This window comes from Eptatretus burgeri, chromosome 7, assembly GCF_056783735.1.
Source record: "Eptatretus burgeri isolate ZD-2024b chromosome 7, Ebu_testis_v1, whole genome shotgun sequence".
In the NCBI taxonomy this organism is placed as follows: Eukaryota; Metazoa; Chordata; class Myxini; order Myxiniformes; family Myxinidae; genus Eptatretus; species Eptatretus burgeri.
In genome coordinates, this window is record NC_140967.1 from 105,544,027 (window position 1) to 105,568,060 (window position 24,034).

At 43.3% G+C, this 24,034-nt stretch overlaps 1 protein-coding gene across 10 annotated transcripts in view; it reads left to right on the plus strand.

Moving 5' to 3' along the window:
* LOC147024034 (protein phosphatase 1 regulatory subunit 16A-like) overlaps nt 1-24,034 on the plus strand; it is a 67,192-nt gene that overhangs the window by 18,977 nt on the left and 24,181 nt on the right. For 5 of the 10 annotated variants that reach the window (XM_085890186.1, XM_085890187.1, XM_085890190.1 and 2 more), the window contains 5 exons: nt 4,835-4,959; nt 5,188-5,490; nt 9,651-9,721; nt 14,717-14,862; nt 18,357-18,460. In XM_085890186.1, coding sequence (XP_085746312.1) covers nt 5,220-5,490; nt 9,651-9,721; nt 14,717-14,862; nt 18,357-18,460 — 592 coding nt within the window. In that variant the 5' untranslated portion in view covers nt 4,835-4,959; nt 5,188-5,219. Of the gene's footprint in view, nt 1-4,834; nt 5,084-5,187; nt 5,491-9,650; nt 9,722-14,716; nt 14,863-18,356; nt 18,461-24,034 lie in introns of those variants that run through there. The other 5 variants (XM_085890184.1, XM_085890185.1, XM_085890194.1 and 2 more) reach the window with 2 other exon arrangements.

Sequence of the window (24,034 nt, forward strand, 5' to 3'; positions counted from 1 at the left end):
ATGCTCTGTTGTCAAAGGGGAATTCAGGCCTCCTCTCTGTGGAAGCTCATCCACCATTAGTATCACCAAGTCTCTGTGAAGTGTTTCCCTAATCAGCACCTGTACCTGTGCACACTGTTTCACATTCCACACACGTTTGTTTTTACTCCACATTCATTCGCTTTCTTCATTGAGGTTTCCTTCCACACTCCTCCCACCCCCTTACGGCAACCCTGTCCCCATACTGTAACACCACCCTCCCTACCCGAATGGTGACTCCAACAGCGCTCCAGTTCCTTCGATTACCACATATCGCTGTAATTATGTTGGGATGACGTGGTTGCGCCTAATAGCAACTAACATAACTAACAGTGTTATGTGTAACTATCAGCTTTCTAAATACTGTATGTAGGTGACACAAAGCTGAGAGAGAAAGAGAGAAAGAGAAAGGTTGGGGGAGGGGGGGGTGATTCAGGAAAGTCGAGACACTTTAATAGATTGGGCAAAATATTTGCAAAAGCAGTTTAACATAAACACATGTAAGATGCTGGAGATGGACCGGAATAATAGAAATCGGGATTACAGGATGGAAGGGGTCATTTTGGAGTGTGTCACACCGGAGAAGGATCTAAGAGTGGTAATAGATACACGGGTAAGCAGGCAGCACAATGTCGGGTAGCTATAGGTAAAGGTAACAGGGTTTTTAGGTTGAACAGTATTTGTAGTGGGATAAATGATAAATCAAAAGAGGTGGTGTTAACACTGTACAGGAATTTAGTGAGGGCCTCATGCAGAATATTGTGAATACAGTTTTTGGTCACCGCATCTAAAGAAGGACACAACTGCTATTGAGGAGGTCCAGCGTCGAGCTACAAGTTCGATTCCAGGGCGAGCTCGACTTAGCTACGAGGAACGTTTGAAGGAGACACGACTTCATACATTGTGAAGGAGGCGATTTGTGAGGCCACGTGATCGAGATGTTTAAAATAATGAAGGATGTGGACACGATTGGTGCAGTTAAGTTTTTCAGCAGAGTGGACAGGGTAAAGACCAGGGGACATGGCTTGAGGGTAAAGAAGATGAGAGTTTGGACAGTTTTAAGGTGGGGGGGGGGGTCTTTCAGTTGGAGAGTGGTTAATGCGTGGAATGGTCTCTCCAGAAAGGTAGTAGCGGCGGAGGGGGTGGATACGTTTAAATGGGATTTAGAATGGTACCTTGATGATAGAGAGGTACGGGGATATTAGCAGGACTTGTCGGTTGCTTGTGAGTAGTTGGGTGATGATACCGGGTTGGTGCAGGGCAGGTATGATGGGCAGAATATCATCCTCCTGCACCAACATAAAGGGGCTGTCACACCTTTACGTTTTAGCCAGCGTATGGCAACGTATCAAAATGTATGTAAAACGCTGGTGTACGCTGAACGATTGATGTTTTTTTTTTTTTTTAAGTTTTTGGCGTATTCATAACGAGTCGGATGTATGCATAACGTATTTGTAACGTACACAGAACGTTTCAATAACTTATAGATAACTTATACCAACGAATGCTTAGCGTGTTGTCGGCGTTCACAACGTATGCCCAACGATAGTCTAACGTATGCATAGCATGCGGCAGCGTATCGGTGGCGTAGGCTATTCATAGGCTGCCGCTCAACAATTTAAATCATAACCGCACTAGAAATCAAAGTGTCAACATCACCGTCATGCCGAAGAAAAAGAAAAAACAAAAAAAAAAAACATGGAGTCTGGAACACTGACGGGTTCCTCCTGTGAAGCCCATTTTTATATACCAATTCCCCTAAATGCTGCCAATATGCCATTATATGGTAGCTGCAAGTTAGAAACACGTTCAGTAAGTTCTGTATTCGTCCGGAAGACGTCAAATACGTCAATGTGCATTGGAGATATGTTACACATAGGTTCAAAGCACGTTACTCATAGGTTAGAAATAAGTTTCAGGTACGCTAAACATTACCTCGACGTGTTTCGATTTATGAGTAAGTTAGAAGTAACGTGCGTCGATGTGTGTCAACGATCGCGTAACGTGCCTACAACACGTTACTCATAGGTTAGAAATAAGTTTCGGGTACGCTAAACATTACCTCGACGTGTTTCGACTTATGAGTAAGTTAGAAGTAACGTGTGTCGATGTGTGTCAACGATCGCGTAACGTGCCTACAACACGTTACTCATAGGTTAGAAATAAGTTTCGGGTACGCTAAACATTACCTCGACGTGTTTCGACTTATGAGTAACTTACAAGTAACGTGTGTCAATGATCGCGTAATGTGCCAACAACTTATGGCCAGCGTATGCGGAACGTGTGAGTCGTACGTCGAAAAATTTTGAGCATGTTAAAATTTGTCAACGAGCTCGGCATACTATGACGTATGCCAGCGTGCTTTTAACGTTTACAAAACTTACCCATAACGTATTCGACGTGTGCCAGCGTTTTAGACAAATATTTCATCCGTCGGCATACGCTGGCTAAATCGTCAAGGTGTGACAGCCCCTGTACTTATGGTGCATCCTTGTGTGTCCCTCAACCTTTAGTCCAGGAGAATTTTCACCCTTTTTGTTCTGATGTTGAAACCATTAAAGTACCAACAGGGCTATTCAAGACGTGACGATACACATGACTATTTCACATTGCTCCTTTTGGGTAGTGGTCCACAGTAATGCCTCATGGAGAGCTCTCCTTCCTTTCAAGCAACCTCTTCCCCTGGAGTGAACCTTCAACCCTCCACCTATTACCCTGCTCTCTGCCTCTTCACCCATTGCAAGTCCGAGCTGTTATTGTTGGGTTAAGGTTAGCCCACGAGGCTCGTCCTTTCCGCCCTCTATTTCCCTCATTGTGATTTTTATTCGTTTACGGTTCAATGCACTTGAATCGTGTTTCTTTGTCTCCTTTCATTCATCGACTTATAATTCATTAACGACACCCTTATGACTTCTTAATTGCCCCTAACACCCTCTTCTCAACCTTCAACACCCCGTGTTTATAATCCTCACTCTTACACACATAAAAGCCCTTCCAGATGGCAAGTCTCAAAAGATGTCCCCCTCCACCATTCCCCCAAGGCCCCACTCCTCCCTGGGCTGCGAGGTATCACAAGCACAAGTTGAAAAGATTGGTTATAGTTATCGTCAGTTAATTAGCTCGCATGTAGTTATACGAATGTGTTCTTCGTTTGTAAATGAGTAAACTTTACCTTGCAGCCAAACGACTGTGTACTCGCTGGACAAAAAGCATGTAACCTCCAAAAGGAATGGCTCGCACAAAGACCGCCACACCCCTTTTGGGTGGTGGTCCATGTTATGTGAAGATTCCAGCTTCAAATCTCATATACCATATCTATACTATAGGAGGGGTGTGTGTGTGTGTGTGTGTGTGTGTGTGTGTGTGTGTGTGTGTGTGTGTGTGTGTGTGTGTGTGTGTGTGTGTGTCGCCATTTTTCACAGATATGGCTGACGGATCTTCGTCAAACTTTCAGAGGTTCGTCGGTGAGTGCGGGGGAGTGTTTTCAGTAAAAAAAAAACCAACAACATTTTAATCGCTCTATAGTGCCTAAGCCTTTGTAGCTATGTGAAAATAATATTAAATGATCCCCGACCCCATTCATTTGTGGGTGTAGGTAAGTGTTTGAGGCACAAACAAAAAAAATAAAAATACCAAATTGATTTGTTGAAAATGCCAACAGGATGAGAACGGCACCGGCCAATGCCGGGTACTCCTGCTCGTACCATGTACGTGTTTGCATGTTGTGTACACGTGTCCTTATAATTTACATGAAAGTATGCTGATGTCTGCTCCCTGCTCAATGTTGCACCCTGCTCAATTTAAATAAATAAACGTGCACGTTGTTTGTTTCAACAAAGCTAACTCGCTCTCGACTTGAGGAATTGGAACCTTGGGCATCCTTGCTTGCACATTATGGACTCCATGTCACTCCCCCCCCTTACTACTATCCCCTTCCCTTTGGGGCATAGAGTACTTTTTTTCCCCTCCCTTTTACCCATTGTTTTTTTTGACACCCACCGCATCTCCCTTTACCCCCTTCTTTGACACCACTGTTCTTCCTTTCCCTGCATGTTTTTTTTTTTCCAGGACCTGGCTCCCGATGTTCACAATCACCTCCATGACCTCACGTTCAAAAGCCATCCCCAAAAGTCTGGCTAAAATTGTTGGCACAAAGTATGATGATACAGACAACATGATACGTGCAAATTCCAGAAGTTTATTCTGCTTAGATTGGCAGGATTATTATGATCAACACGCTTGATTATATCTACAAGCTTTGCATTCTGTTTTCATCACAGCGTAGATGTTGCTGGTGGCATTCTCTCTCTACAGAATGAGAACTTCTGAGTGCCAAGTTTGACCCAGCAAGCAAAATGTTGCGACAAGTACCCCGATTACCTAGCTCGTGCGCAGCTGACGGGGAGGGAGGGCCACAGATTTAAAAATCGTCTGAAGCCGACCACCTCTTGGTTTGATCACCGTCAATGCAAAGTCGTGTGCATCTGCTTGAAGGATTTTTGTACCAATCTGACGTCTTGGCCACTTTTGGTTCGGTTGTTGACGGATCTTGGGTCCTTCTGATACTTGATAATGTTGACAAGGTGGATCGACTGTGAGCTAATATGTTTGCATTGTCAACCACAGGTGAATGACAATTCACTCCAAAGTTTGAGTTTTGTATATTTTCCTTTGGCAGCCATTAGGTTCGAGTTGTGTACCGAGGGATAATCGGTTTAAGCTCGCACAGTCATTTCGGGTTAAGTAAACTTCTTTGTCTCACTCATTTTCCCTTGTTCTCTGCTCTCTGCGCTTTGTATCCCTGGTTTCCATCAAGGGTTCAGGACTTTGTGGGAGTTGACTCATGTCATGCAGGGAGTCTGCTTGTTTCAAACAGGCACCAAATTCCTGCCTCATGAGGTTTAGCGAGCTTCATCTTCCAATAACCTGCATCAGCCTTTGGTACGACCTTGTTACCTGCGAGTCAAAAACATTGCCTGTGTCTTGGCTCGTGTCGGAAATAGTTGATATCCGTGTCGGACAGTGTGTACTGAGGGATCTTTTACAAACTTTTAGAGGTTCATCGGTGAGTACCGGAGAGTGTTTTTGGCAAAATGAGGACAAAAATTGGTCTGTCCAAGCAGGTGAAGTACTCTTTCAGAAAAGTATTTATTTCTTTTTTTTTCCAAGATTTTCCTGTGCAAGACTGATGTGAACGTGCTATGGAGCACGAGGAGCTGGTTGCAGAAATGCCTCGAGTGGAAAGCTTGGCGGTGTCCGAACGTTTGAAGCTGGCACGTCGCCGACGTGCGCAGCAGCTCAAGCGTTGGGCACACTACGAGAAGGAACAGCACGGGCAGCGCAAGAAGCGGGCAACCAAGCATAAGCAGCCGGCCGGTCCGTCAGCCGAGCCTGACTCCTCGGCCCACCGTGTCCACTTCCTTCCGAGAGTGGCCCTTCTGGAGGCGTCGGCGCGCAACGATGTGACCGAAGGTGTGTGTGACCTACGGGAGGCTTGTATGTGCATTGTGTACAATGCAACCACGTTCCTGGAAAGGTCACATGTAAATGTTAAAAGCAGAGTTTTTGGGGTGGCATTCGTGTTTGATAAACAGATCGTGGAGATGAAATTTGTTGCTAAATGCACAGCAGATCAATCAAGCTAAGAGATCAATCAAGCTATGCTCTAAGAGAGATGTTTGCCTCTGTTTGTCTGTCTATCTGTCGCCATTTTTCTCAGAGATGGCCAAACGGATCTTCGACAAACTTTTAGAGGTTCATCAGTGATTACCTGGAGTGTTTTAGGCCAATTATTTTTTTTTTTAAGTTGGATTAAAAAAAAATAAAAAAATTTCCTCCGTCGTGACTAAGCCTTTGTAGCGATGTGTAAGGTCATATTAAATTATCCTTGACCACGTTCCTTCGTTGGGAAGTGTTTTAAACTCCCATCAATTTATTTTTTTTAAAGCAAAATTAGATTTTTTTTCAAAATGCCAACAGGTATGGAACAGCACCGGGCAACGCTGTGTGCCCCTGCTATTGTCTATTAGTGTTTGTTAAATAGCGCAATGACCTACAGTTTTGAAATGTTCTTATCGATGATTTAGGAATGCCATTAATGGCTTGTGGAATGAAGTTACAACTTATCGTTCAATAGTGGGGCAGCTTAGCTCCAAAAAAACAGGTCGATTGTGCACTTCCCTTAAAAGCATGAAACTTGGCACATGGTTAGAGTAACACCATACAATGATTTTTAGTCCAGGGGCCACCGGAAATTGCACCCCATATGGTGGCCATCTTGGATTTCAAAATGGCCACCACTGTGGACCTGTTTTGTTAAATATCTCTTAAACTAGTACAGATATCGAGACAGTTGAAACGCCTATAACTACATTTTAGGGCTCTAGGAATGCAGTTGTGAAATTAAATGTTTGAAAATTGTGGCTGCCATCTTGAAATCCCACCATCCACAGCTATTTTGCTCTAAAGGTCTATGCTCACATTTCAGAGACAAATAAATTTTTGATGCTTTAAAATATTGATCAAACTATGAAACTGGTAGTAGTTATGCATCTACTCATTTCAGGGACATCATCCATTGTTATGATGACTGCACAAGTGATCAACCCTACATAGGCCCATTCATCTGCAACTGGAGATTGCAAACTAACAGCTCATCAGTTATTCACAGTGTGCAAAATGTGCAGAAGGTGGGGAAGGAGGCTTTGGAATCATTTGTGCAAGAAAAGGCTCATTGAGCGTAAAAAGCCTCTCAATGATGTCCTCTCCCACAACAAGTTGCCGTTATTTGGCAGCTCATCAGGAAAAGCCCAGCCTAAAGACAAACAGAAGGTAGCCTCATTAAAGAGCGATTGTGCAATTGTTTTCCCGCCTTTACAATGCTTGTCAGACACGTGAGGGAAACCTTGATGATTTTTTCCATCATGAAAATCAACCTTTCCCTCCATCCCTGTCCCAGGCAGGGAAGCTTCGAACTGGAACAAAGAGTGATCTTTTGCAATGCTTTGAGGAAATTGCACCGGCAAGTACACAGGCTCCAGAGGTTACATGCGTAATACTTGATGGGGCAGCGATTGTTCAAATGCTAAAGCCTGGAACAGCAAAGACCTTTGGGGAATATGCCAAAGAGGTATTCATCCCATTTGTTCTCTCCCAGTACAAATCTGCAACCCGACTTGACCTGGTGTGGGACCGTTACCTGCCTGAAAGTCTGAAGAGCATGACCCGAGAAAAGCGTGGCAGGGGAGTTCGTCGACGTGTGGGTACCTCAGTTGCAGTTCCTGGACAATGGCAGAATTTTCTTCGTGTCGACCAAAACAAGACAGAACTTTTCAGTTTCCTGTCCAATGAAATAATCAAGTCAGTTGAAGACCAGAGCAAAGAGTTAGTAGTCACACTGGAAACAGAGGTTCTTACTGCTCCAACAAGCATGAATCTAGAATCACTTTCTCCATGCAGCCAAGAAGAGGCAGATGGCCGCATGTTCCTCCATGCAGCTGATGCGGCACAGAGAGGGAATGACAGGATCCTAATCCGAACCGTTGATACAGATGTTGTCGTACTTGCAGTTATGGCAACTCAGAGACTTTCTGTGAAGATATGGTTAGCCTTTGGAACAGGGAAGAGCTTGCGATTCCTCCCTGCACATGACATCGCCACTGCTCTCGGCCCTGAGAAATCTAAGGTCCTCCCCATGTTTCATGCACTGACAGGATGTGACACTGTGTCAGCGTTTGCTGGGCGTGGTAAGCGAACTGCATGGGCTGTATGGGAGTCGTTCCCAGAGCTCACAGATGCACTATCTGAAGTTAAACATGAACAACCAGATATAACTGAGTGCTGTATGAGCATTATTGCAAGATTCGTCATTTTGATGTATGATCGCGCAAGTACCTGTAGTGACATTAATACAGCACGAAAGAAACTGTTTGCAAAGAAAGGCAGACCTCTGTAATCAATTCCGCCTACACACCATGCTCTGGTGCAGCATGTTAGGCGTGCAGTGTACCAAGGAGCATTATGCTGGGGCCAGGCATTACATGCACAACCTGAGCTCCCATGTCAAAGTGAGTGGGGTTGGGGAAAAAACATCCGGCGGTCAGTTTAAACCGATTTGGACAACACTACCGGAAGCCGCAAAGATCTGCAATGAACTTATCCAGTGTGGATGCACAAAAGGATGCACTGATCGCTGCAGGTGTAAGAAGTCTGCACTTCCATGCACGTCACTTTGTTCTTGTGATGGGGAATGCAACAGAGACTAGAAAAGTCAAGTGACGGTAACTGTGGTTTTTTGCCAACTGCTTGTGATGTTTTCTTGATGGTTCATTCCTTCACATATTGTGCTAACTGATGATAGTTTATGTTAGCCTTTGGATGGTGGCTATCTTGGATTACAAGATAGCTGCCACATATTCAGTCTCACCATTGGATTCCTAGACCCCTAAAATGTGGTATAGGTGTTAAAACTGTATTGATATCTTTACTACTTAATGAGATATTGAGCAAAATAGTTTGTCAATGGTGACCATCTTGGATTTCAAGATGGCAGCCACAATTTTCAAACATTTTATGTCACGATTGGCTTCCTAGAGCCGTAAATGTAGGTATAGGCGGTTAAACTGTCTCTATCTGTACTAGTTAAGGAGATATTTAACAAAACAGGTCCACACTGGTGGCCATTTTAAAATCCAAGATGGCCACCATACGGGGTGCAATTTCCGGTGGCCCCTGGACTAAAAATCTTTGTATTGTATTACTCTAACCATGTGACAAGTTTCATGCTTTTAAGGGAAAGTGCACAATTGATCAGTTAAGCCGCCCCACGACAACCCTTCATGCGTCTTTCATCTCCCTTGTATAGTGATTATGTTTAAGGTGTCCAGGTCAAGCCCAGGTTTTAGCGTCAGGGTTAGTTAAAAGCTGGGTTTTTTAATATATATATTTTTTCAGCACACTTTTGGTTGATTCTTGCATAAAATTAATTTTGTTTTTCAAAATTAAATAAAATTGAGTTTTATGGACTCTTGTTTTGCTTTAATGAAGGCACATTTAATGGATACATTTTTTGCTGATAACTTGTATATCTATGAGGCTAAGCTTGCACTCAGGAATTGTTGTCTTCGTTAATGTATGTATTACTCCATAACTGGCTTCTGTTTGTATTATGGCAGGACTTTTCGAATTTAGGCAGCGAACCAGCACACAATAGCATACGCTTCTTCGAAAAGGAGTTTTCTCTAAATTTGGTCATTTACTGTTAAAGTTTGTGTGTGCTAACAGCAGCCAGCATGGCTTCCGTTGCAAGGGTCTTGTAACGAGACCTTTCGTTGATTCAGTCGCCAACTGGGAATGTGAATGTTCGTGCGTTGTTCACCTAATATCACGATGTTTCCTGTATACATGAGCTCAGCGAAAGCAGATGTAATGATCAGATAGCTCTCTATACCGTCGGTGTTCCATTACCGATCTCTTGCTTCGAAATGTACATCGGTTTTTGAGGTAAACCAGTCAGCCCAGATTTGTGTGTTTCATTCGAACGTTATGCATCAGAGGTGAACACAGCAGATTGGTTCACACTCTTGTTTGCTGAACAACTTTCGATGCGATCCCTCCCTGCCATGCCATTGCAGTTCGTGACCTACTGAAGTCTGGAGTGGACTCGAACCTGTGCAACGAGGATGGCCTTACTGCCCTGCATCAGGTTACACACACACACACACACACACACACACACACACACACACACACACACACACACACACACACACACACACACACACACACACACACACACACACACACACACACACACACACACACACACACACACACACACACACACACACACACACCACGTGCCTCCTCCAGCAGATGTCTTGGATCATGCACAATCGAATTCCCGGAGCTGTCATTCCTTTAATTTTGTGTAATCACTGTGCGCCGTGAAGAATTTACTCAGGAATTCCACCTGGACCATCATTATCAAGCTATGCTTTCACTTGTTTTCCACTGATGGGATTTTCATTTTCATTTTATTTCATTTCAGTGGATTGAGAGAACTAAGATCCAGGCTTTCTATGACATCTTGGATGCTGCTGTCCTGTCTGTGCCTGTTTGTGGTGAGGAGGTTGAGGTCGTGGAGAGATTCACTTACCTTGGCAGTGATATTCATGTCTCTGCTGGCTGTGAGTCAGAGGTCAATAGACGTCTGGGTCGGGCCTGGGGAGTCATGGATTCACTTAATTCCTTGATTCCTTAATTCCTCGGAGACTTAATTCCTTTGGTACCAGATCTCTTTGGAGAATCCTTGGCTAGCGCTGGTCGGACTTTGGTCCAACGAGCAGTTGCTGAGAGAGACTCAAATGAGATTTGTTACCTGCATAGTCTGTGAGCATCAGCTGCGGCTGTATGGACATGTGGCTCGTTTTCCTGACGCTGATCCTGCTCACCAGATTCTCTCAGCGAGGGAGTCTCGTGAGTGGAGGAGGCCAATGGGCCGACCACGTGCCTCGTGGTTGCTGCAGGTTGATCGGCATCTCATGGAGATGGGGATGGGCCAGGCATCTGCCTGGGGGATGGCCAGACGGATGCCCCTGGAGTACCGGCGGAAAGTGGACCCAGTGACGCGCTGCTCTGGTGCATGCTCCCATACCTGACCTGACCTGAGAGAGCGGTGCTTGAAATTAGAAACAATCTGTGAGGGTTATCCCAAAAGTTGTTTCAACCTGCTTGTAATTTTTAAAGCTTGCAAAATTTCACGTGTATTCTATCATTATCAACTGATATGTCGGTTAAATATCGAGTTTCTCACATTATTTGATTCACTTCAGGAAGTTAAATAATGGCATCTATCGTACGCCATGGCATAAAGGTTTTTGTGAAGAGAGATCCAAACACCTGTTAAATTTTCAGTGAGGGAGAGATGTTAATATCCTACTGTATTAAATAAGGTACGTGCGCGTACGTCTGATGATTTTAGAATCGAAAATACCTTGGCCAATCTCCACCAAATTTTGCAAATGTGCTGTGGGTACCCGAGGTCAGGTCACGGACATAATATAACCCCCCTCCCCCGCAAGGGTGGGGAGACAGGATTTTTGCCTGTACACATGGTACAGTGGAAATGGTATACTGACCCCTCTTGGAGAGAGGGGAGGTGCATACAAGGCACGAGATAAAATATATTTTTCCAAGCCCCTCCATGAGGGAACGTGTGTTTCTATCTATTTCGAAAACATTTTGGCCAATCAACAAATTTTGTATGCATGCTTGGGGTATTCAGGGTCAGGTCGTGGGCATTAAATAGTCTTCCACCTGGTTTCACGAGGGGGTGGGGGGAAGCGAATCCTCTATATAAATGTGCATCACATCATGCCACCCGGTGGTGGTGCGAGACGATACTACAATTGTGGAGATGACTTGCAATTTTCCACTGTTCGAGTATACCTGGCAGAGTAAAAATGTTTTACTGACCCCTACTAAAGGGGGGGGGGGTATTACACTCCCCATAGGGAGCAGGTGTTTCTCGTGATATAAATCCTCGAGCAAGCTACTTAAATACAGTCGGCCAGTAGGCCCATAAAGACTGTGCAATGATTGGCAACCTCTGGTCATTTGTCCATGTTCTAGTCTTTTAAAATCCTGAGTGTCAAGCAAGGAAACGGTATGCACCATTCTTAAAGTCTTTGGCATGACTTGGTGGTGGTCGGTTGAACCGTCGACTTCCCAGACTCCGAGTGGAAACTCCAACCATTAAGCCACCGAGTCTGATGATTTTAGATGGCCAAACGGATCTTCGACAAACTTTTAGATGTTCATCGGTGAGTGCTGGGGAGTGTCTTGTAAAATTTTCAAAAAAACATCCAATCTCTCATAAAAAATTTTTTTACTAAACGAGAGATCCAATCTCTTGTTAAACTTTTGGTGAAGGTGGATATCCATTGTGAAGGAGAGATCCAGTCTCTTGTTAAATTTTCACTGAAGCTGAGAACTAATGTTTTGTTAAGATTTTAGTGAAAGACAGATCGAAGCTCTAATAAAGTGTTTGGCGAAGGAGAGATTCAATCTTTTGTAGAATTTTCGGTAAATGAGAGATCCAATCTCCTGTTTAGTTCAAGGTTCATAATGGTTAGAGCATCCTGTATGAGTCTGGGAGGTTGGCAGCTTATTTCTGACCATGGCCGAGTTACACCAAGGACTTCAAAAATGGTGTGTGCTGCTTCCTTGCAAGCTGCTCAGTATTTCGAGGATATAGTACAAACATACCCTGTGGGTGAGCTTCCATGGAGATGGAGAAATTACTCTAACTTCCTGACTCAGACAAAAGTAATCAAAAAGATGGCTTTGTGGATACCCAAAGTGCCCCTGAAAGTTACAGTGCCCATAGAAAGTCTACACCCCGTTTCAAAATTTTCACCTTTTGCTGCCTTATTGCCTGGAATTAAATTACATTAAATGAGACTTTTTTTTTTCCACCTTTATTTACACATCGTAACCCACAACTTCCAAGTGAAAAACAGATTATACAAATTTCAGAAAATTAATTAAAAATACAAAACTAGAATATCTTGGTTGGATAAATGTCCATCCCTGAGTTAATACCTGGTGGAAGCACCTTTGACAACAATTACAGCTGTGAGCCTGTTCGGATAGGTCTCCACCAACTTTGCACACCTTGATTGAGTAATATTTGCCCATTCTTCTCCACAAAACTGTTCAAGCTGTCAAGTTGCGTGGGGAGTGTTGATGGACAACAATCTTCAAGTCATGCCACAGATTTTTGATTAGATTTAGGTCGGAGTTCTGACCGGGCCACTCGAGGGCATTTGTCTTTTTGTTCCTAAGCCACTCCAGTGTAGCTTTAGCTGTGTGATTCGGGTCGTTGTCATGCTGAAAGGTGAACTTCCGTCCCAATTTCAGCTTTCTTGCAGAGGGCAGCAGGTTTTCCTCTCGGATATTTCTGTATTTTGCTCCATTCATTTTCCCTTCTATCCTGACGAGTGCCCCAGTCCCTGCTGATGAGAAACTTCCCCCATAGCATGATGCTGCCACCACCAAGTTTTACAGTCGGTATGGTGTTCTTTGGGTGATGTGCTGTGTTGGGTTTGCACCAAATGTAACGTTCTGCATTTAGGCCAAAAAGTTCCATCTTGGTTTCGTCAGACCTCAAAACGTTTTGCCACATGGCTTCAGAATCTCCGGAGTGGTTTTTTCCATAACTCAACTGGACTCAAGGTGGCCTTTTTGAGTCATGGCTTCCTTCTTGCCATCCTACCGTACAGGCCAGACTTGTGCTTGGGATATTGTTGTCACATGCACACAGTGATCAGTCTTGCCTGAAAGGCATGGAGCTCTTTCAAAGTTGCCATTGGCTTCTTGGCTTCCTTGCTTCGGTCTCCTCCTCGCTTGATCATCCAGTTTGGAGAGACGGTCTGATCTAGGCAGGATCTTGGTGGTACCATACGCCTTCCACCTCTGAATGATTGTATCAACTGTGCTCCAAGGAATATTCAAGGCCTTTGAAATATTTTTATACCCATCCCCTGATCTGTGCCTTTACACAACTTTATCCTGGAGGTCTTTTGAAAGCTCCTTGGTTCTCATGGTTGAGTCTTTGCTGTGAAATGCAGTACCCAGCAGAGGAAACCTACAGGAATAGCTGATTTTTTTTTTCTTCTGAAATAATCAGAATCACTACAATTTAACACAGGTCGAGACCAATTAACTAGGTGTGTGATTTTGAAGGTGATCGGTTACACCTGAGCTCAGTTATAATTGCTGTTATGTATGTGATGGACACTTATCCAACCAAGATTTTCTAGTTTTGTATTTTAAATTAATTTTCTGAAATTTGTGGAATTTCTTTTCCACTTGGAAGTCTGATTTGATGTAATTCAATTCCAGGCTATGAGGCAGCAAAAGGTGAAAAATTTGAAAGGGGATGTAGACTTTATGTAGGTACTGTTCATTGCTTTCCCTGAGTTCAGTAAGTGTGTTTGTTGAAGTCAAAGTTCATTGTTGTGTGTGTCTCATGCATGTGTCTCGTGTTCGTGTGTGCGTCTCGCACATGTGTATCTCATGCGTGCGTCTCGCATTTGTGTCTGTGCTTATGTTTCACGGTGTGTGTGTGTGTGTGTGTGTGTGTGTGTGTGTGTGTGTGTGTGTGTGTGTGTGTGTGTGTGTGTGTGTGTGTGTGTGTGTGTGTGTGTGTGTGTGTGTGTGTGTGTGATCACACACAAGTTACAAGTTGGAATGTTTGATTACCTGGCATAGTTGACGTTCTAGAATGATAATCCTGTCTGTTAGGAACGTTAGCATAGAAGACTTTCAAATGCATTTGATACAACCCAAGATGGAAATCTGTTAGATGGCTCTTACTAAAAGGTCATATTTGTAGCAAACACTAAGTTTTGTGTCCTTTTTACATGGTCAAATTCAAGTGGTTGCTTCATATTGTCGCTGACATGTAACGTGTGATGAAGAACGTGCTATTTGCATTGTTTCAGTTACTTTTCCATATTGACTTTCATTACCAAGTTTTTGGCTCTATGATTGGTTTCTGCTACATTCTGTACAGTGGACTCTTGTTAAAAACAATGTTTGAGACAAATTTTGATAATGACTAAGAATTTTAAATATGTCATTTCATTAACCTCTCCCCCTTCACCAAATGTTGTGCCTGTTTTGCCTTGTGCAGTGCTGCATCGATGACTTTGAGTACGTGCTGAAAGTGTTGTTGCAACATGGAGCAAACGTTAATGCACTGGATCATGAGCTGTGGACCCCCTTGCATGCCGCTGCCACCTGTGGCCATGTACACCTGGTCAACCACCTCATTTCCTAGTGAGAGCACATTGATCTTGGGCCTTCGGCATGTTACAGATATATCCGGTGCTACTCTCATTGGATTCCCTTGGGTTGGCCTCGTAAACTTCGGCAAAAACGAGGCCCGCCACTGTGCTCGCATGTTGGTGATTATTTCTATTTAAAAGTCACCTTGAAATTTATGCTGTATTTTGTTTTCTTTTTACACAAGAACCATCTTTTCGAGTATGTTGTCTCGCTCTTCCCTCCAGGGCATTCGAGTCTGCTTGAGCAGTGCGCTTGCATTCGAGATTTTTACCCCGTGCATGTGAAGCGAAAAGCGAGGTTAAGCAATCGGATCACTTCTGTCTGTCTGTCTGTACAAATATCAGTTTATATTCAAGGCTGATGAGATTGTTAGATACTATTGTAGTGTTATAAAGTTGGGCTACACGATGCTGGGTTGTAAAGTTAGGCCTCATGATTGTAAAATTAGGAACTACTTCATTTCAATTAAATGTTATATTTTGAATACAAATCGGAACATGAACATGCAGTTCAACAGTACTTTGCCTCTGAATTTGTTCCGCTCACGAATGGGCCGATAATTTTTTACTCTGTCTGCCTGCCTGAGATTCAAACAAAATTGAAAATCATTCCAAACAGGAAAGTTACTGTCTTCACGGACGTCATAAAGGACACAAACAACAGGCACGGATAACTAATGCGACATGTTAGATAAGGCGGTATAAAAGACACTGCATCAAGGCGGTAAACTTCTGAAAATCTATACCACCTTTAAAATCTTAATTTTATTAGCCCCTATCAGACTGAGTCCGGAAACGTGGGCTTGTGGATTTGGTCTCGATTTTCGTGTCCGTGCGTCCGCAACCATATCTCTGACGTGTATATACCAATTTTATTCGTACTTGGCAAAAAGACAACACATGATGGTATATGTATGCATGTCATTTTTTTCCCAACTTCAGATCAAAGATGGCTGACTGGCGGCCATTTTAGTTATGAAAAAAAAAAACCTGATGTTGAACATGTCCTCAACCATTTCTCGGACATGCATTTACCGAATGTGTCCAAACGTGGCACACAGACAATGAATGATGGCTTACAAATGCACACCTTTCTTTTTCAACATCAGATCCAATATGGCCAACTTGTGGCCATCTTAGTTGTAAAAAAAAACAAAAAAACCCCGATATTGAACATGTCCTCAACCATTTCTTGGACATGCATTTACCGATGTTCAAACTTGGCACACAGATAAAGATTGATGGCTTACATATGCACCTCATTTTTTGTCCGAGATCAGATGCAAGATGGCCGGCTGGTGGCCATTTTGTTACTTTAATGTGTCCAAGCATTTCTCAGACATGCGTGGTCCGATTTTGTTCAAACTTGGCACAAGCACAGTACACAATGGCGTACACATGCATCTCCATTTATTTTGCGATCTGATTAAATATGGCCGACTTGTAGACTGGTGGCCACTTTAGTTGCACATAAATATGGGCTAGTTTTTTTTTTTTTAACTCCAGACAGCAAAATTACTAAAAAATAGGCACGATGACATTTTATGCTTTTTTCTTTTTACTTGTTTCAATTTCATTATAAACTTGAACACTGCAGAACACATTGTTATGGATTTGGAAGCCTCTTGCACACAGACAGTCAGCAGTCCCAAAGTTTAGTTATTTCGTTAAGTATATGTGTATAGTTAGAATCCATCCCCTGTGTCTAACGGGAATTTCATGTGTGCACTCGAGTTATTTTGTAGTTAGTTTTTTTTTTATATTCCCCAACAACAACATCCTGCTTCGTTCCGCCACCCAACCAAACCTTCGCGCACCGACTCCATTATCCACGTGTTTTTGGCTGAAGGCGTGGGCGGAGCCTTCATCGCCTTAGATTGAGGCTCCGCTCCGATGAAGGGCAGGGAGTGTTTCCTCCAGCCAATGGACGAAGAGCGAGCAAAGCCGAGGTGCTCCAGCCAATGGGAAGCCAGAAGGCCAGAAACAACTACAGAGCCTCTTCGGGGGGCGGGCCACCGACACGCCACCCGTCCAATGGGAGGCAGACTTACCTCAGGACGGATCCCTCCCACCTCACAGGAGGGATTGGATAATTGTCAGTGCGATCCGTCTGGATCGTCTGGTCTGGTCTGCTGGCCATCTTCCGTCTTGGTGCTGGCTGGCGTCTGCCGCTTCGTTTTGGTTCCTTGGCGCTTGGTGCGAGGTTGTCCGTGTGGGTTTGAGTCCCACCGTGGTGGTTGGAGCTTCCGATCTTCCCAAGCCCTTCCACAAGAATCCCGAGCTCCACAAGGGCAGGTCGGCAAGCCGTGCAAACGCGGCCAGGTACCAGCAGAACTCTGACCTCCAGCCTGTCTATCCCCTTGGCTGTGAGGGTCAAAATAAAGACAATCCGGGTCCATTTTATTTTGGTGTGTGTGTGTGTCTGTGGTGGTGCCGTCCTATAAGTAGAAATTGTTAAGTGCTTTTGCTCACTGTACTTTGCCTGCATATATGCTCTGTGTCTCCCGCCCTATTATAAATAAACCCCTGTTAAATGTACCAGCTCGTTGCCTGTCATTTCTATCATTGACCCAGCACTGCGTGGGCTTGAGAAATAGTGAGGCCGTTTGTGCCATAAATTGTCATTTGGACCCGCGCGGCTTTGGTAACTCCCGCTCGGTTATGCCAGATCCGAGTCGGTAACAGCGACTCGGTTCGGACAAAGCCGGCTGAGGGTGTGGCTTCCCCGGTAGTTAGATGGCATGAGTACTTAGGTAAATTGGAATAGACAAGTGGACCCTACCTCACGCCGTTGAAATATTGGCGACCACGGTCCTTTAAGTGACCCGTCGACTCCGGAGTTATCCGGGGTGACGACCTTCCAATTTCGGTGTTCGGTGGGAGACGGCCCAACTGCTCCATCTGGCGGTCGCCCTCGCCACCGAACCCCGGCACCACAACAATCTCACCTATTTGGCACTTTCAAAACCTTTCCATTTCGCAGTACTTGGATAAAATATTATGGAATTTGACATCATCACGCCCAATCAAATTTGCCACTCATAGACCCCGCCTTTGTCCATATTTCTCAAGACAGTGCTGGGTAAGATGTTCCATGAACTCTCTAGTATGTTCTGATCTTGATTTCTGACAGGGCCAAATTACAATAAAACTTCTGCTTTTATACAGTACCAGCAGGATTGACTACGTCTTGGAGCTGTTGCATTTTGGTTTCATAGTTTAAAACTCCCACAGTATCTTTGAGAATAGTCCATCCAGTCTTTGTCCCGCATTATCTTCATTGGTTTGTGATATAACTCGCACAGCTTGCAATAATTTGAAGTGCTGGTGATATGACACAGTCATGTTGAGCTAAATGGCCTTCATTCCCTAAATATATTGTAATACACCATGCTGTTTGGGGGGGGAGAGGGTGGAATTGTAGCGGAATTTGTTTGCTTCACTATAATTTTTATTTTGGTATACCCCCCCAAACCTCCTTCCTAGTGGTGCAGATTTGCTTGCTGTAAACGCTGATGGAAACATGCCTTATGATATCTGTGAGGATGAAGCAACATTGGACTTCATTGAGTCTGCCATGACAGCCAAGGGTAAGGTGTTGTTATATGTGTCATACATGCCCGTTCCAACATCTATCATGACCTAGTGGCTATGTGTCGGTTTAATTTCACAGATAGCCTTGGCTCACTTGAGCACAGGCTTTGAAAATGTAAATGTTGCTATTCTGGGTTATAAAGCCAAAGAGGATCCACTATGGTTAACCGTGGGTCTGGCATTTACTAGTGACCTATCTGGCAGTGTTGTTTGTAATGTTGTTCTCAGAAAGTCATGATAATTTCAATATTCAAGGCTGGCGATCAATTGTTAGATGCTATATAGTACTGGTGTAAAGTTAGGCCTCGCGATGCCATGAGGGGTTGTAAAATTAGGCCATGTAATGTGATGATTGGTTGTAAAGTTAGGCCATGTGATGCTGTGTTGTAAAATTAGGTCTTGTAATGTGATGCTGAATTGTAAAGTTAGGCCTTGTCATGTGATGCATTGTAAAGTTAGGCCTCACGATGCCACGAGGGGTTTTGAAGTTAGGCCTTGTGATGATGGGTTGTAAAATTAGGCCATGTGATGTGATGATGGGTTGGAAATTATGCCATGCAATTCTGGTTTGTAAATCTTGGCAATGTGATGATGAATTGTAAAATTAGGACTTGAAATGTGATGCTCAGTTTTAAAGTCCATGTGATCAGAGCTGGATTAACCTTTTGTGGGCCTATTTACCCAAGTACCAGACAAATTTGTTGGTCCCCATTTGTCTATCATTCTCCTCTTCTTTTTTTTTTTTTGTCTGTAGTTCTCCTCCAAACTAACTCTCCCACTCTGCCTCTCACCCATGCATGTGCAATGGCATTGACAGTGCAGTAACGCCACATGCTAGTAAATGACTACAGTCCAGAAATAAAATGTAAACTATAACATGACAACATGATTACTTGGCAACTAAAAAAATTAGTAAAACCTTGACTGATTGACTGGCTGATATTAAAGATCAGTGCCTTCTGGGTGACATAGAAAGCTGAAATTTTGCATGCTGATGGACATCAAAGCCAGTACACCGGAAAAAAAATCACAGAATCGTCAGACAACATCCATAAATGAAAAAAATATAAATGAAAAAACAACATGAAAAAAGCGCAGGTGAGTTTGCCCAAGACATTGGGGAAGCACGGTAATTTTGTGTGCCGACGGACATCGAAGCCGATACACCAGGAAAAATCACAAAACTATCGGAAAGCATCCGTAAATGAAAAACTAAATACATGAAAAGGAAAAAAAATGAAAATATATAAATGAAAAATCAAATGCAGGTGAACGACCCGAGACAATGGGAAACAGTTCATATACACAATGTGTAAGCACATCCCAGTCGTGTGTATATGTATATGTATATATATATATATATATATATATATATATATATATATATATATATATATATATATATATATTCCCAGTTTTTACTGAAATTTAAGCAGTTTAATGTTTCAATGTATTCTGAAATTAAAGCATAGAACAAATAAACAATTGCAGATAAAAAAAAAGAAATCATGGAACGGTTTTGTTGAACAAAATTAAATCTAAATTTTTGACTCGTCAAAGTAGCCACCTTTTGCAGGTATAACAGCCGAACATACTCGTGACATTCTTTCGACAATGGAAATCAAATATTGTTCGGAAAGTTCTTCCCAACACTGTTTCAGAAGTTCCCACACATGTGTTGCACTTGTAGGTTACTTTGCTTTCACCCTTCTGTCCAGTTCATCCCAAACCAGCTCGATGGGGTTTAAGTCTGGAGACTGTGCTGGCCATTCCATGATTTTAAGCCTACCGTCTTGTTGTTTTCTTCTAAGGTAGTTCTGACATAGCCTGGAGGTATGTTTTGGGTTTATCTTGCTGTAGGATGAACCCCTGACTAACTTGGCGGAGACCAGAGGGTATTGCATTGTGTTGCAAAATGCTGTGGTAGCCCTTTTGGTTCAGGGTGCCAGTCACTCTGTGCAAGTCGCCGACTCTGGATCCAGCAAAAGAGCCCCAGATCATCGTGCTTCCTCCTCCATGTTTGACAGTTGGTGTCACACACTGAGGAAACAACCTTTCGCCTACTCGACGGCGTAAAAAACCCTGCGTGATGAACTGAAGATTTCAAATTTTGATTCATCGGTCCATAAGACCTTCTTCCAGTTTTCAGTAGTTCACTGGGGTGCTTCATGGCCCAGGCAAGCCTCTTTTTCTTATTTTGCCATCTTAGCAATGTCTTTTTTTTTACTGCCACTCTACCTCTCAAACCTGCAGCTCGAAGTCTCCTCTTCACAGTTGAAACAGAGACTTCCTTACTTTGACCAGTGTTAAGCTGTGCTTGAAGCTGCTGTCCTGTGAGCTGCCTATCATGCAAGCTGTTGACTCTCAGAAACTTGTCTTCTGATTGTGTTGTGTCTTTGGGTCTGCCAGACCTCTTCCTGTCAGAGTTTCCTCCAGTTTCCAAGTGCCTTTTGATGGTGTAGGAAATTGTACTCATTGACACCTTGGCTTACTTTGCAATTTATCTAAAGGAAAGAGCGACACTTTTAAGGGTTATAATGGTCATTCTGTCTTCCTTTGTTAATTGTCTTTTTCTCACCATTATGATAGCAATATACTTCTTCCTGCAGTGCAATGTTGTCCAAATAATGCTTCAGAGGGTGTAGCAACACAGTCTGTTCCAACACTGCTTTTATACAGACAGAGGGTTTGTAACTAATCGACAAAAGTTGGGACACCTGCAGGAATTGTTTGCATCAACTTTCAAGGCTTAATTTACTTCCATTGCTGCAGAACAGCTGCAGTTGCTAACCCATTACTTGTTTCCTGAAAAGGGCCTTTCTTAGCAACTCTTTGAAATTTACATTATTTTTCAGTTTTTGGTAACCTAAACTTTTTTTCTTAACCTCTGGCAGTTTACCGCTTAGCTTTGTACCATTTCAGGTTAAACACTGGACTTGAACGGCTTAAATTTCAGTAAAAACTGAAAAATGGGGGTGTTCTAAAACTTTCGACCGGTGGAGTGGATATGTATGTATATATATATATATATATATATGTATATATATATATATATATATATATATATATATATATATATATATATATATATATATATATACACACGTGTGTGTGTGTGTGTGTATGTTGGACAAAAAAAATGGAAACACCTGTGTAAAAGAGGGACACCAAGTATATTGAAAGCAATGGCTTCCACATATGTTAATAAAGCAAATAAAATCCCAGCATGCTTTGGGTCATGTACAAAAATGCTGCACAGGCCTGTGGGCAAATAATTATGGCTGCAAGAGGTGACCTCAGTGACTTTGAAAGAGTGATTGTTGGGGCACGTTTGGCAGGAGCTTCAGTGACAAAGTCAGCTCGACTTTCTGATGTTTCTTTCACGAGCAACAGTGTCTGAGGTGATGTCATCATGGAACTCCAAGGAAAGACATCATCAGCAAAGGGCAAGAGTGGGCAGAGGTGCATACTCCAGGAGCATGATATCCATGCATTAATTTGAAGTGCAAGGCAAAGCAGGTGAGAAACTGCAGATCAATTGACTTTAAATTTCAACTTGGGGCACAAGCAGCCAGTATCACCAAAGACGGTCCTCCGAGAACTCTACAGAACCAAATACCATCGTCGGATTGCAGTGCAAAACCCCTCATCAAACCTGGCAATGCACGTTTGTGAGTCCAGTCGTGCAAAGAGCACAAGCAGTGGACTCCCAAGTCGTGGAGAAATGTGGTATGTTCAGAAGAATCATCCTTCACTTTGTTCTCGCCAAACGGATGAGTGCACTTGTGGCACCAACCCAAAGAATTCTACAACCTGAGAGCTTGGTTTCAATCGTGAAGGGTTCTGGTGGTTCTATAATGCTGTGGGGTGCATTTTCGTGGCATTGTTTGAGTGCAGATATTCCCTTAGAGGGCAAGGTCAATGCCAATCGTACTTGATGGACCTGAGTGATCATCTTCACCCCATGTTGCAGCATTTCTTTCCTGCCGGAAGGGGTGTCTTCCAGGATGACAACGCCCCCATCCACAGAGCACATGTGGTCGCCCAATGGGTTGATGACCGTGACACTGATGTTATCCATATGTCCTGGCCTTTTCAGTCATCAGATCTGAACCCAGTTGAGCATTTATGGGATATTCTGGAACGATGCCTGAGACAGCATTTTCCATCTCCATCAAACATGTGTGAGTTGATTGACTTTCTCATGGAAGAATGGTGCCGCATCCCTCCTGCAGAATTCCAGACGCTGGTTGACTCTATGCCACGGTGCATACAGACCGTACTGGCCGCACTTGGTGGCCCAGCACCCTATTAAGTGACTATGTTGGTGTTTCCATTTTTTTTTGTCCACTACCTGTATATTACTTATTGGAATGTATCACAATGTGTACACTTAAAAGAACAACTTTGGTCATTATGGGCTTCTTTTGAATGTGGGGCCGGCACCGAGGCATCATTGTGTTGCAATGACTGCGTTGTAAAGTTAGGCCATGTGATGCGATATGATGTTGTAAAGCTTGGCCATGCGATTCTAGACAGTAAAGTTAGGCCATGTAATGTGATGATGGGTTGTGAAGTACACCATGCAATCCTGAGTTGTGAAGTTCGACCATGCAATCTATTGTGGGATTGTAAAGTTAGGCGACATCTTGCTCGGTCGTAAAGTTAAGCCCTGTGATGCTGGTTCTTCCACGTGAGTAATTGCAACTAGATAGTGAATTGATTCATGTTATAATAGATTAGTGTACAAACAGAACATGAAATGTGTGCAAAGTGGACAATGTATTTCTGTGTTGTTTGTGAGTCCTTTACACCCGTTGCTTTCACACCAGCACATACAGTTTATTAAAGTACGATTTTGGAATTCGGTTCCAATATTTGTGTGTTACTCTCCACAATTCAGCCAAATTGTTCGGTCACCGTGTGACTTTTTTTGCTCAGCTTTGACCTGAGCCCAAACAACCTCAGTCACCAGTTGTGCAACTGAAGTGGTGTGGAAAACGATCATGTTCACAATCTGCATTTTGTATCGGCCTAGCCATGGCTGTGAGTGTTCCTTCGGTCCTTTTACCCTCAAAATGTCACATTTGGTGTATGCCTGAGATCATTGTATTTCTCGGAGATGAATCCTGCCAAATGCATCTTGTTCTTGAGGAATCATCAGGATGCACCCACCGTACCTGTACTGTTCCTCTCCCATTCTTCACTTTTGATGTTGTACTTTATTCAGGAACCCGTTCTTTTTGCCATCGAACAAGCGATCGTTTATTGCTGCCGGCAAGCAATTAAAGCCTGAATTTCCGATGAAAAAGCGATTGATCTTCATGCTTATTTACACTTCCTTGTATCATTGACATTTACAAGGATGTTACACGAGTGGGATGCTTATCTTCGGCTGTCAGGAATAGCATAAAGGTATCTTCCCCTGTTTTAATTGAAAGAGGTAATGTTCCTTTACAAGTAGATCCAATTATTTTATTTGACGCACTTTGATGAGATTATATGCCTGGTGTTGGCTTAATGGTTAGAGTGGTGGGCTTGGGATCCTAGGGTCCTGTGTTCAAATCACA